The 14686-nt window shown below is 41.3% G+C and overlaps 1 protein-coding gene across 1 annotated transcript; it reads left to right on the top strand.

Annotated features, from left to right (window-relative positions):
- The first annotated feature begins 119 nt into the window (after nt 1–119).
- Nucleotides 120–13903, top strand: prkg3 (protein kinase cGMP-dependent 3). The gene is made up of 22 exons (XM_047574316.1): nt 120–1881; nt 3772–3861; nt 5447–5509; nt 5633–5759; nt 5948–6114; nt 6219–6332; nt 7166–7271; nt 7377–7440; nt 7582–7659; nt 7770–7858; nt 8335–8400; nt 8576–8623; nt 8713–8757; nt 8864–8975; nt 9501–9637; nt 9749–9838; nt 9945–10086; nt 10181–10344; nt 10501–10617; nt 12284–12346; nt 12505–12580; nt 12850–13903. The coding sequence occupies exons 2-22, from the start codon at nt 3774–3776 to the stop codon at nt 12934–12936; spliced, it is 2043 nt and encodes a 680-aa protein (XP_047430272.1). The 5' UTR covers nt 120–1881; nt 3772–3773; the 3' UTR covers nt 12937–13903.
- Nucleotides 13904–14686: the final 783 nt, after the last annotated feature.

Here is a 14686-nt window from a genome sequence, read left to right as displayed (position 1 = left end):
TTCACTTTACTGAAGTGACTGGAAGGTTTGAATATCTTAGTACTTTCTTTATATAATGCATTTATTGAATTGGGATAATCCCCATTAATCAACACTGATGCATTGAGCACAAATGCTAAATTTCAGTCGTAATCTTGAGGCAGCTACTTACACACCACAAACACAGTAGACTTTAGGACATAGGTCTTCAACAGGGGGTCTCAAAATCTTTGTTTGATTAGACATTTTTATATATTTTTTTTTTAAATTTCCCATCTTAATATTAAATGCAAAATGATAGTAATACTGTATATTTATAAAAGGCTCTAGGCCGAGTTTAATATATAACACATATAGTAGGTAGAGGGTCCCTACTCTCCATCAGTTTGGGGCCTTGGCCTGAAAAACGTTTAAGACCCCTGGGTTAGGACCTCACAACTACAAATCATACAACAGACAATTACAAAACCAGACATAGGCAGACAATATTAAAACAAGCAATATCATAACAAAACATTTTGACCCACAAAAACATGAACCGAGAACCCGAGAATGGGCATCAGTTTAATAACAGTATTGACGCTATATGAGTACGTCTGATTTATTTTTAACCGATATTTGTTTTTGTTTTGTTTTTTTTTAAAGTTAGTAGTTGTCACAGTTTCTGTTGTATGGTGTTCCAGGAATGTGTTACTCTTGCGCGACCATTTGAGAGAGGCCTTTTTACGATCTTAGTCAGAACTCAACTGTGACGTGTTGTGTTTGTTTTCATTAACAGATATCACGTCGTATTGGTTTACATGGAAAAGTGTCACAACACAGGCACACTGCCCGTCAGCCACTTCCCTCTGGTCATTAATGTCGTTGATTAACCAGGAAGACATCAATAATTAACTGCGAACAATAAAGGCCCACGCCTTTTGTCGCAATGTTAACCCTCCAACCTAATTTAGATTCATTCGCGGCCTGGAAAAACACATCCAGTGACATTAACTCGTGGAAAAAACAGAAACCTCGACACTTTCCGACTCTGGCAGATGTAATCTGTGACTTTCTCTGAGTTGTGACGATTCCCTACGGACTCCACATGTTAAGTGAATGCAAAACGCGGAGAAGATTTTCATTAGTTTGCAAACAAATCTAAAAGAATATATGAAGTTTATCCTCATGCTGTCGTTACTTCCCCTTCCTATCAAGTTTTACAATGACTTTTTTTATTACTTTACTTTCTCCTGTACGAGTTATCTAGGTCAGTGCGATAATGTATCACCACTTAATGTCACAGAAATGACACGCTGTATGTACGCTTATTAAAACTGTAAATATTATTCCCCTGTAATTTCTGTTTTTTGTATAAATAAAATGCCACTACATGACACCGAGCATGGCTATTAAAGCCTCCACTTCTGCTTTCCCTCATGTTCATCCTCCTCTTCCTCCTCCTTCCTGTACTCCTCTACCTGGTGTGATGGGAGGGGCCTGGGGGTATAGTTAATGATTCTAGTAGAGCTGCTGAGATTGACAGATACAGAAAAAGAAGGAAAGAGGAAAGATAGAGAGAGAGACAGAAGGGGGAGAGAGCTGGAGAGGAGTAAAAATAGTAGAGCTGAAGTGCAGACAGAGCAATGTAAGCTGAGGAAGTGTGCATCTGGGGGGGGAAATAAGACGAAGAAGTAGTAATGCTAGAGAGATCGCGCGTTCTGCGTCCTCTCAGGTGTATCCGGTCTGTAGACCGTCCTCAGGTCAAACAGGTCACAGGAACTGCTCCAAGTGAAAACTTCTCTACAGCTCAGAGTGGATACCGTGAGCGGTCCGGCGTGATTGTTTGGCTCCTATGATCCATGCGGCCTGTGTAGGCTGGACAGGGACTCGTCTTCTCTCCTGATCGCACATCGCCTGCAGGTGAGTGTGACATGCAATCCAGAAAAACCTCACCCCGTCATGACTGTGTTACTCGGTGTGTTTGTGTGTGAGGCTTTTTTTTGTCTACAGGTATTCCATTAACATTACAGATCTGTTGGAGTACCAAAACAGCAATAATAATAATAACAAGGACAGGGTCCATCTTAAACAGACCAGTCTAAACACGTGTTCTCTCCAGGTTTCTATTACAGTGCGCCTTATGAGATTTCAGCTGTAGATACACATGGCCATGAATTAATGATGAAGCAGTACGAAGTGTACAGTGTGCCGGCTGTGTGAGTGTAATGGCAGCTAGAATCATGTTTCACCTTGTGCAGCTGCAAAGCACACCTCTATTATTTCTCCTTCTCCGAGTTATGCCTTTTTTTTTTTTTTTTTACGTCTCTAATATCTTTTGTAGCCGCTGCAAGACATAAATGACAAAATAAATGAATACACAACCAGCACCTGCTTTGTGTCGTACCCCCAGGCAAACACATGGAGTTTCTCCCTTCATTAAATGTTGACCAGCGAGCACCAAAGGTCATCGCGGCAATCTTGACCCAGTCGCCTTTCTTTATAGCTGCGAGTTCCTAGAAAGCTTACCAATTGGGTTTGTCCACAGCATCGTCTGTGTTTGCTTCGGTTACGGGTTAATAAAACGCCCCCGAGGTAAACCTGACTTCCCAGTAAGTTGCAACTCGTAGGGACACATTTTTTTGTTACAATAATGCCCCCTGTAAACTTTTAACGACTGTTAAGCTTTGCCTTTCCCTCGACGCAGGGTTTATAATGGACACTTGGCATAGCAGTTGCATTGTTTTCCGTACTACCTTATCGCATTCACGTCTCCTTGGATGTCGAATCACTGCTGTAATAGAAAGAAAATCTAATTTTGGTGGCTGGGAATGCTATAAAGGGGTTTTCTTATCCAACTCCTTGTCACCTTTCATGCAGACTTACATTAAAAGAACCGTCTTCTCGTAGAACAGGAGCCTCTTTTTTTTTATTCTCCTCTCGGCATGTTGGTATATTGCTTAGTGACTTTATGATTTACTTTAACATGTCGTCTAATCTCGGAGCCGTCCAATGTTCAGGGTGAGGTGGCAGTAACTTGGGGTCACGTGACGCGCACAGTGATCGCGGGCAAACAGCTCATCCATCTTGGGTTATAGTGGAGCGAATGTGTGTGTTTAGTGAATTGGCAGGGTAACCATTGGCCTAGTGTTTGTATTGATTGTAATGTTTAGCCTGTCAACAGAGGCATAAACAGTTGTCCAATGAGAGCGAAACACAAATAGGGAACAAAACCCTCCGTAAACACATCAGTGATATAGGATCAGGCATGCGGTTAAACACAATGAGGATAAAGCCATAGCAGAGTTGATAATGTATTGTAATTGTCTTATTGCAGCAGCACTTGAGCAGAAACAGTAAGATAAAAATAAGACCACCATCTGCAAAACACCACACATATAAATGAAGGTTTCTTTTATGCTACTTTCTCTGAAAGTTATGTTTTCTCCATTATCAGTCATAGGAGCAGTAATGGATCTTTAGCAGAAGCCGGCAGGGTGTGACAGTATTCAGAGGGCCCCCTGTTGACTGTCCATCATTAGTCTGCATTATTCAGCAGCACTCCTGCTGTGTGCAGGCTGTGGAGTCCTCATGAATAAGGCACCAGCACAGCTGAAGTTTAAATATCAGTTTACATATCTAGGCCTTTTCTTTACATGCAAGCGTTCACTCAAATCCACATGTTTGGTATTGTAATTTAATTTATTTTAATTTAAACCTGACACATTATTCTTCTTACTATCTTGTCCCGTAGTAGGCTATATCTGGATTGTGTATTTTTTATTTATTTATTTATTTATTTTGCTCCTGTAGCCATGGAGAAGCAAATAGAGGAGCTGAAGCAGCAGCTGGAAAAGCAATGTTTGATCAACCAGGAGCTGCAGAGGCAAAATAAGGACCTGGGTGAGTACAGCAATGTCACCTCAAAGAGCAACTACACACACAACATGTTGAGTGAGGGAAAGATGCAACAGACCCTTTCATGTCCTACGTCACTGTGACGTCAGGATGTCAACTGGAGGCCAAACAGAAAGAAGCTTGAGGCGAACTGTCACTTTCAACCATGAAAATGTCTCTTGCTGTGAAAAACACTAACATGAAGTTTTATCACATACCAGCCACTATCAGTTTCAGTCTGGAAAACATTATGGGTTAGAATAAAGCAGGACTCAAATTACGTTAAGTAAATGCTTATTTGGTCGATTCTTGTTATACGTTAATGCTAATGCTAACCGCGAGCTAACGCAACGTTACTTGCATGTTCCAGGGTGTCCAAGCAGAATTTGCATTTCCTACCCTCCACAGTGTTTACACTTACTTCTTGTAATATCTTTGTTGGAGAGGCTTTTCTTGAAAAAGACAGACCAGACTCCGTCCCCTCTGTGTCCTCCTTTGGTCAAAACGTCCATCAAAGTGTCGGGGTGGGTGAATGTAGTCCCATCTACAGAAGCCCTAAAGGGTCATACATTTTATTCCAACGTATGTATGCTAAACGTATTTGGCTTATGGGATGGTTATTTGTGTCCACTTTCTCCAGAGTTAGAGGAGCAGACGCAAATGAACTATCTCGTTACAACGAGAAAACAGGGGAAATTATCTCGTTATCACGAGAAAACAGGTGGAATAAAATGTATGTATGTATGTATGTATGTATGACCCTTCAGGGCTTCCGTACCCTCAACTTTTTAAAATCAGGGAGTGAGTGTATTAGTATATTCTGTGTTTAATTCTATGCATAATATATGTTTTCCTCATACATTCTTGCCAAAACTGTCCATTGAAATAGTGAAACGGTGTTTGAGATATTTGGCATTCAGTTAAGTCCCGCCCATCAAAAAAAGTCACATTGTTTACAAACCTTGACGGGGCCTATTATATGAGACCACTGACTTTACTCTATGTGCCGATTACAGCAATAAATTACAGGAATAATTGCACAATATAATACATGCTGATGTACATCTGAAAGTTGTTCTCGATGCATAGAACGATTTTAGAGTCACATTGTGTGTTGGGTTGACAAAGACACACAACAGTAAATAAATAAATGCAACCTAAATGCAATCTAAAAATCTGATTATTAGCAGTTGAAATATTCAAAGTAATGTTAGATAAACAGTGAATGTGATATAAAACAATAGATAAATAAGAAAATTTGAGTTACATCTAACAAAAAGCTAGATCAGTGTTGCACATTAAGTCAGACAGACCCTTACTTCCTGTTGCCATAGAGTTATCAGCATGACACCAAATGAAAAAAAAATGTATTGCTATTTAAAGCACTAATGAAAGCCAGAGGTTGTTTATTATTATTTATTATACTATTTTTAAGTTAATGCATATCTTGGTCACATTTTCAGCAATAGAGGTTCAGAGAGGAATATTGAGCATGGTTAGAGTTACAGTAATGATGTGCTCACTGTGTTTTTTTTGTTTTTGTTTTGTTTTTTGTTACATGAAATATGCATCTCTGCTTTTGCCTCCACAGAACAACGACTGCAGGAGAAAGAAAAACTTTTGCAAGAGCTGCACAGTCAATATCATGATCTGGGTAAGAGGGCAACATGGGGCCAGAGGGGCAGTGACTCACCCACACACCTCCGTGGTACATCGGTACATGTGATCTTTAACACAGTTCTCTAACCCTCTGGTTTTGTTTGTTTTCTCGTCCCAGAATTTCCCACCCAGGGCGGTAATGAGATTGAAGAGGAGGTCAGGAAGAGCCGCGCGGCCGTCATAGCCCCTGAACCACTTCCAGAGAACCTGGAGATTACACGCAACAGGGTCAAGAAAACTGTCAGGTTAGTAGACAATGCTGCTGATGAGAGGATATCCTGAGTCTTTCCATACTATTGTGCCACAAAGTTAAACTAATTGCCTCCTCTGAACACGTCAAACGCCTAAATAAAGCATTACAGCTATGCATGTTCCCTGGACGCTCCCCTAGAATTCAGTGACCTTACATCAACAATTTTCTTTCCATCACCAGCGAGACGAGTCTGATCGTCAAAGCTATTCAGAAGAACGACTTCCTGAGCCGCCTCGACGATGAGCAAATAGCCATGATGGTGGATCTCTTAATGGTATCTCACTTCAAACCTGGCGAGGAAGTCATTAAAGAGGGCTCTGAAGGAGATAGCATGTACATAGTAGCAGGTAGGGACAATGGTGTGGATTGGTTTTAGATACCATGATTACAAAAGTCAACCTTTATGGAAAAATTACATTTCTTTTTTAACAGTAAGTGTTTCTTCTCATAGCTGGAGAGCTCGTCGTCACCCAAGCAGGACGGAACCTCCGAACTCTAAACAAAGGAGATGTTTTCGGGGAGTTGGCCATTCTGTACAACTGTAAACGGACAGCAACAGTGAAAGGTTAGACATAGATACAGGGATGTAGTTCCACCTCCATTACATGATTTTTGTGGTGATTTAAGGTCTTATATCTGTACTGTTTGGGAGGCACATATTACTCAATTATCTCAAAGGAGACGCTCAAGATTATGTCATCACAGAAACTACTTTTCATACATGTTTCCGCCCAGTGTTCATTACTTACACTCATCCCTTTTCTCCAGCCTCTTTATGACATGACCAACTCACCTGTAATATAATTACTATTGACACTGATATAGTTTGAAGCACCCGTGCTTTTAACTTTGTGAGCACAGTGTGTACCGCTCTACCAAAGTCCATTATCAGTCTCCCATATATCGTGGATGGCCTAGTATCTAGTAATAAAACTCTACTTTGTATCATGCATATAACCTACATGTATGCTTTAACCATATGCTTATATGAATTCATGAGTTTGCCAACCTTTCTTTTGTCTCTCTACCACCCCATATCAGCTGGGTTCTGTTGGGATGGATTAAATTGAATAGAATTGAATTCAAAAGTTGCACATTTTCTATTGAAACTAAAATAGTTCCACTTCAAACCAGTTATACCATAACCACACACCACAGGATACATACGATCAGAATATGAAAGACGCGACACCTTAAACAAAGGAAACATTCATTCATGAAGCATATTTATGTGAATTACCTGAGCCCCATAGTTCTGCTGGCTGTTGCTAATTTTTAGTAGCTAAATTACTGTCGCCTTTAAAATGCTGCAAGGTTTATTACGTGTTATTCAGTGATCAGAGCTCAGCCACTGCATTCCATTATAATTGGGTTATGATTTTATGTCTTTTACTGCAGCAAATACAGCGGTGCAGCTGTGGTGCATGGAGCGACAGACCTACAGGACAATCATAGCCAACAAGTCCAAGAAGAAACGGGAGCAGCTCATGGGCTTCCTGAAGACGTGAGTTCAGGAGAAACTCAGTATATTCATCTATGTCGCCATGAGTCTGTGTTTTATTTCACATAAAACTTATTTCTAACTCAGTTGCTGAATGTGAATTTACAGGTCTCGAACTCTGAAGGACCTGAATGACATCCAGTTGTCTAAAATCATTGACTCCATGGAGGAGGTGCGTGCCTTGCCTTTTTTTATAAGAAAGCCAAGATGTAACGGATGAATACATTACAGATGAAAATTTCAAATGCATGATAACTCTGTGTAAATTCACCCTTGTAATTGTGTAGTAATTTTTTTGTTTCGTGTCCTCCAGGTGAAGTACCAGGACAAAGAAGTTATAGTTCGAGAGGGAGCAGAAGCAAACTCATTCTATATCATCCTCAAAGGAGAGGTATAGCACGACGTAAATATAATATAGTAAAATATGTGCACAGACCCATCTTTAAAGGCGGTGTTAATGCATTTATCCGTCTCTTCTTTGTCTCCCTCCTCCTCCCCCAGGTCTTGGTAACTAAGAACGTGAACGGGCACCAGAAGCAGATTCGCAGGATGGGGAAGGGGGAGCATTTCGGGGAACAGGCCCTCATACGGTAACCATAGAAACACACCACATGCCTGAGGACATTTGTTGAGGCTCTTGTGCAACATCCACCGCACTGTACACCACCACTGGCTGCAGTCATCTTCAGACCAGCTAAATGTCTTAAAGTGTCTTAAAATAATAACAAAATCTTCGACATTTCTTTGAACATTAATGTTGGAACGCAAATAAATAAATGTTAAGCTGGTAACTCATCAGTGCGGGCGTCGACACAAATACTAGGATAGGACATTTAATCGATGGTGGGATGACAGACTTGTTGTTTGATTGTTAAGGGGTGGCCAGTGTTGTGTATCTCTGCATATGCTGTATTCCTGTTGTAGCCTAACTACTTATTGCACAGAACATGATTTAAGGGCTAAAAATAGACGCATTCTGCTAAATTCATACTTACAGTAATGACATACGGTTTATTACAGGGTTAAACATTAGATTTTGCACTTTTTCTTTTTTTTTTTGTTGCAGCGAAGTTTTGAGAACTGCCACCTGCACAGCCGACGGCCCTGTTACCTGCTTCGCCATTGACAAGGAGTAAGTCTGACTTGACACTGAATTGTGACTGTAATAGAGGGAGATGATAGTCAGGATCTGCAGTGGCAGGTGTTCCTTGAGAAATACGATCCTCCTGTCTTTTAATTGTGTGCCATCGCCCTTTACTGTGTTTGCCGACCGACGCACAGGTAGACTAACGATGTCTTTAACACAGGGTATTCGAAGAGACGATTCCTGTCGAGCACCTGGAGCTGTTTGACGAGTAAGTACCGTGTGTGGTGAGGAAATGAAATGCACTGCTCCATTTACATTTACTGCTCACTTTTTTCTCTTTTTTTTTCCCACTTCCAGCTCCAAAGTGATGCAGGAGGCACAAGCTCCGGAGGTCAAATCAAGGTAAGCGGCAGCACGCGAAAATGTATAACACAATCGTATACAGATAATGCGAATGAGCTCATCAATATGAAATGCTTACCGATAAAATGTCCTCTACCGTTCTCAGTCCCGGCTCCACTCTGAGGTTTAAGGATCTGGTTCCTGTTTTATATCAGGAGGGTCGCTATCATGGGGATCCCGTCACTCTTGGAGTTGGAGGATTTGGCCGTGTGGAGCTGGTGAGTTGTGCGTCTTTACTGCTTCACTATTTGCTGGAATTCAAAAGGCCTTAGTCCTGTTGTACACCGATCAGGCATAACAATATGACCACCTTCCTAATATTGTGTAGATCTCCCTTGTGCTCAGTTGTGGTTCATCAGAGAATGGACATGGTCCTTCTGACGGTTGTTAGTTGGTGTTTTTCATGTTTTTTTGAGTTGTTCCTAAACTGTTGTGTGTGGCAGCCTGTGTCAGGCTGCATACATGTCTGAGTAACATCCACATGAATGAAAGCCAGAACCAAAAGTTTCCCAGCAGAACACAGAATTGTCACAAGATGGTCAATGTTATTCACTTCTCCTGCCAGTGATCATAATGTTATGCCTGGTCGATGTATATAAATATTACTCCATCTCCTTTTCTGGGAAAATCCCGCAAAAAAACACGAAAAAATCAAATCTCCTTTCAACCATAACAGAGCCTGTGTCAGTATATATATTTAGTACAAATTATTTCCCAGTGATCGTTATTTTTGTTTTTCTAAGATGACCACAATCAATCATGGGAAATATTACGCCATGAAGCGAGTCAGTAAGAAGCACATTGTCGCCAAAAGACAAGAGGAGCACATGCTGTTTGAGAAGAAGATCCTGAAAGCCACCCAGTGCGACTTCATCGTCAGGTACCCCGCAAATCACAGTCGCTGCCACCTTTCAATGATTTTTTTTTGAGGGTGTCGTGTGAACGCACAGAGAAGCGTGAAAGTCTTTGCTGCTCTCACCGTTTCCTCCAGGCTTCATGCAGCCTTCAAAGACTCGCGCTACATCTACATGGTCATGGAGTTCTGCAGCGGAGGGGAGATCTGGACCAAACTCAAAGAAGTGTGAGGAAAAAAGTTTCTATGTTTTATTTGGTTCTAGCAGGATGTTGCGGCGGGCTGTAGCAATAGTTCAGACCTTGTGTGTCTCTTTTGTTGTTGTTGTTGTTAGCGGGCGTTTCGATGAGACTATCGCTGTGTTCTGCACCGCCTGCGTGGTGGAGGCCTACGCCTACCTCCACAAGAAGAACATCATGTACAGAGACCTGAAGCCCGAGAACCTGATGCTGGATGTGAAGGGCTACGTCAAACTGGTGAGTTCTTATGTGAAGAGGTGCTTGCTCATTTCTGCCCAAATGAGAACATGGCAACTTACGTGTGGTTGTGCGGGTGTCAATCTTTGTGTAGGTTGACTTTGGCTTTGCCAAGGAGTTGGTGCGTGGTGAGAAGACCTACTCTTTTGTTGGCACCCCTGAGTACATGGCCCCGGAAATCATCAAGAACCAGGGGCATGACTTTGCAGTTGATTTCTGGTCCCTTGGCATCCTGATCTTTGAACTGCTAGTGGGAAGGTAATACTTATACTATTACTAATACTAATACTAATGTTAGCCAGCAGATGGCAGCAGGGAAGTATCTGAAGGCGCTCAGTGACATGTTGACTGACTGCTTGACTTCTGAGTTGGCTATGACTTGAGTACCTACACTTTCTTGTCCTTGTTTTTCAGCCCTCCCTTTTCAAGCTCAGAGCCCCAGAAAATTTATTCCAAAATTCTGGACGGGGTGCTCAAGTACCCACCATACATGAGTGAGGCATCCAAATCCATCATCAGTAAACTATGCAGGTAAAAAGAAAAGTCCACTTTTTTATTATTATTACGATTTCTCTTTTCTTTTAATCTCGAAGTTGCACCAATACGCTCTCAGCGTGTTGCCTGAAAGAGCTGGGGGAATCATCATGTGTAAACGTCTAAATCATTCAAATCTAATAGTTAATTGAATACAAAGGCAACAAAAACAAAAAAAGCAGAGACTGAGACATTGTTTTTTGAAACAGCAAAACACAAGAACAATTGGTACAGGGGCAACAAAAGACTTGAAAAGATGCCAGAAAACATCCGGTAGAAAATTTCACAGCCAAGTATGTTCGTTGGCAACGGGTAATCCCAGAGAGTGTCTTCAGAAGCAAAGAAGCAAAGGAGTGCACTGCTCTGCGAAACTACTGTGTAGCTGCAGCTAAAGAATAATGTTTCTCAATGTGATATTGTGAATAGGGTGCAGTATACGGTCAAAAACTTCCAGAGAATCCAGAGGTATCTCTCTACAGAAGGTTGGAAACGAATATTGCATGATCTTCAGGGCCTCAGGCAACGCTGCCTCAGTAACATCAAAAACACCAGAGATCACAGGGGGAGCGCCAAAACTTGTCTGATCTACGCTCACCATCGGTTTTCACCTGTTTCACCAGTTTTTAACCAGAGTTGCGTGTGTCTCCCTACATGTACGACGCAGGGCTTAAAGGATTCCAAGTCAGATCTCCGGCGTGTAGCGTTCGATTAAAAATAAAAAACATTCAATCTTTAGAAAAAAAAAAAACTTGTTGATGCGGGATATTGTCCAGTTGGAGCAGTCAATTGAGTTTGTTTACCAATGGAATGAGAGTGACGCAGCTTTTCCTCTCCAAACTAACATCACTAGCCAATCAGAAGTAGGGTGGGTCTTGGGAAACTTGGTTGAGATGCTTTTCTTAGATACAAGTAGGGGGGCTCTAAGGAAAAAAGTTAAATAAAGTTTGGGAACCACTGTGCTAGAACACTTCCAAAAACACAGTCCATGGCCAGTTAAAATTCTGCCAAGCAAAAAAATCTTCAACCTGAACATGCACGTCAATGAGTTTCCCACAACACCGCCCGGCACATGTTTCACAATAAGACCATTATTAAGAAATCAGTGGTGCACAACCACTGAAACAGTAGGGGCCTCAAAATTTGAAATGGATGCAGATTGTGTTAAGTGTGCATTAACTGTGTCGTGCAGTAATTTGAACAATGCAACCCGGGAGTGAGAGCTCTTAATAAAATACGGTAAATTACACTTGTGAAACAGATGTAATTAGAGGGAAAGATCCTGTTACCCTCTGTAGTTTAGGTAGATAAAGGTCTCAGTCACATTTGGGTAAAAAATCCTATTTCTATAAATGTCATATGTTCTTTTTTAAAGGATTTTATTTTCTCCTTGCAATTATACCGTGGACCACTAGGGGGTCCACGGACCCCCAGTTGAGAATCACTGCATTAGAGCAGAGGGCAGGGGTAACTCACACACCCGTGACCATCAATGTGAAACGACATGAGGTTCTGCATATATTACAACAGCACGTCTCCGTAGTGAACCACTCAGGGGGCTAAACTTATTAAACTAATTGAACGTGTCTGTGAATCAAAGCCTGAGAAATAGAAGCTCATTATGATTGAAAGACTGAACTGTGTCTGAATGATGCTGCCTTTGCAGACCTCGGCCGGGCCAGAGGTTAGGAAACACCAAGAATGGAATCAAAGATGTCCGGCACCACAGGTAACCATGGCAACATGTCTTCCACAATGTACATGGTCTGTTACAGACACATTTGTAAGTGGTCGTGTTTTTTTATTGTCAGTTAACAGAGTAGCAGTGTTTGCTATTTCTCACGCTAGACAGTTTGACCTTAAGCTTCCCTCCTCTCTTCCCCTCAGGTGGTTCAGCAGCATGAACTGGCACAAGCTGCGTATGTGTCAGCTGGATGCTCCTACGGTGCGACTCATCCGCAAGGCAAGTCAAACGTTTTTCATATCACACGTAGAGATGCGTCTATTGAAATCTCTGGTATATTTCAAAATTGCATAAATATTCATTAAATGTGCAGGTTAAATATTTAATTATAGGGAATTTGAGACTATGGTTCACAGGAATATCTCATCAAATAAAATGAACTTTCAGAACATTCAAACTTTTGCAGGTTTTGTACCTTTAAAGAATTAAAACAGACTAAATTAATTAATGTTAAATCACTTACCTGGCTCTACTTTGTCTCACTTCAGGGCCCCTGCTACATCAACTTTGATCGTTTCCCTCTTGACCAGACGAAGGCAGAAGAAGAGTTTTCTGGTTGGGACCGTGACTTCTGATTCTGATGTCTGTGTTAAAAGGATCAAATGCCAAAAAAAGGGGGCCGATACGGCGCAAACATGGAGCCAGATGAGGATAATCACAGCCGGCCTTGGCAACTCCAGCTGGGGCCAAACCAGAGTTAATGCCACACGATGATGGTAGAAGGAGAAAAAAAATAAACATTACATACAAATTTGATTATCAAATCTTACTGGAACTGCAGGAGAACAGCCAAAATCTGCACCTCTTTTGCATTGAGAAACACTCCAGATGGATATAGAGCAGAAATATTATATAAAGGTGTTTAGACAACACATTAGGACATTCTGTTTCCAATTTGATGCCCGAGAAGAAGCGTTAATAACGTCATCCATTCACTGGTTATGATAGCAGCAGCTATCCAAATGTTCGGCTGACAACTGTGGAACACAATTTCTGTCAGTGTTATGGGGGGAAAAAAATATATCACATAATTACTTGGTGCCTCAAAATAATCCAAAAAATGCTTAAATAACCATTTTCTCAAAAAAGGAGATTTGTTTCTCGACATAATGAGAAACATTCCTCAAAATAAGAGGCAGTTTCTAAAAATACTGTTCATATCTCAGAATAATAAGAAACAAAATAAAGAGATTTTTTTTTACCTTCACAATAATGACAAACGTGTGTTAGTGTCTCCAAACAAGGAGAGATCTACATTGAAACTGCATCAGCTGACGCAAGATTATGAAATGGTTTTACATCTTCTTTTTTTTCGAACTCTTTCTTTTAAGAGGCCACGGTAATACTTTTTCATCACTTTGGCAGAAATGGTCTCACACTGAGAATAAATACCAAACCTGAAAATAAAATCAACGCAGATTTCATGCAATGTACATTCATGTTTATTGTTCTTGTAACGCTGTAGCTTTAGTCGAAATATCCTCATCTGCTTGTAGCGAACCTGTCTCATGCTTTAATATTGATAAAGTTGTTTACTATGAACTGCCCACGTCTTTCTTGCGGTGTTATTTCTGGATGAAAAGCTCATCCTGATTGCAAGTGTTCATATGAATTGACTTTAGGGAACAGAAGCCCCTTTGACGACTTGTAGAAGTCACAGTGAATCACATCCCATGCGTGAAATGTTGCACATTTTTTTTTGCTGCTGCGGTAAAAGATCACACACAAGATTACATCTGTTATAGGGATCAATCCGTAAGGGAAATGCGGAGCTTACAGCGACGTTATCAGGGAGGAAAATAGCCTGCTCCAGAGAAAGGGGTACACAGGTTTATCTAACGTACCCAACAAAGCGTGCAGCTGATTGTTTGGCTCCGAACGGGCACAGCTGTTTGGCATGACAGCAGGTTTTAAGGCAGGAGGAAGGAGTCATCCTGTTCCCTCCTGTTGATGCGTCTTGTGTGCCTGCTGAGACTTCAGCTTTCCACATCCAAGAGCGAACTTCACATGAAAGCAGCCGTTAGCTTCCTCTTGGAAAAAGATACATAGACAGATGTTTCCTTCCTGCAGAAAGACAACAAAGACTTTAATACACTGACAGCAATGACAGCAGAGGCCCAGAGGATGTACAGTATCGGGCAAATGTTCGCAGCAGCGAGCTGTGATTTCCTGTTCCCCCAAATGTGGGACACAGATTTATTTAACCAAAATGTTTTCTTGTTGCCACGAAAATCAACGAACAACAAACGAAATCTTGACTACCCACTGACTTCCACTGTCTTTCTCGGTCAGGGTTAACGGAGCATGGACGATTAGTCAAGTCCG

The sequence above is a fragment of the Mugil cephalus genome, chromosome 21, assembly GCF_022458985.1.
Source record: "Mugil cephalus isolate CIBA_MC_2020 chromosome 21, CIBA_Mcephalus_1.1, whole genome shotgun sequence".
Classification (NCBI taxonomy): domain Eukaryota; kingdom Metazoa; phylum Chordata; class Actinopteri; order Mugiliformes; family Mugilidae; genus Mugil; species Mugil cephalus.
The sequence above is the reverse complement of the archived record's forward strand: the minus strand, read 5'-3'. Positions and strand labels throughout refer to the sequence as shown.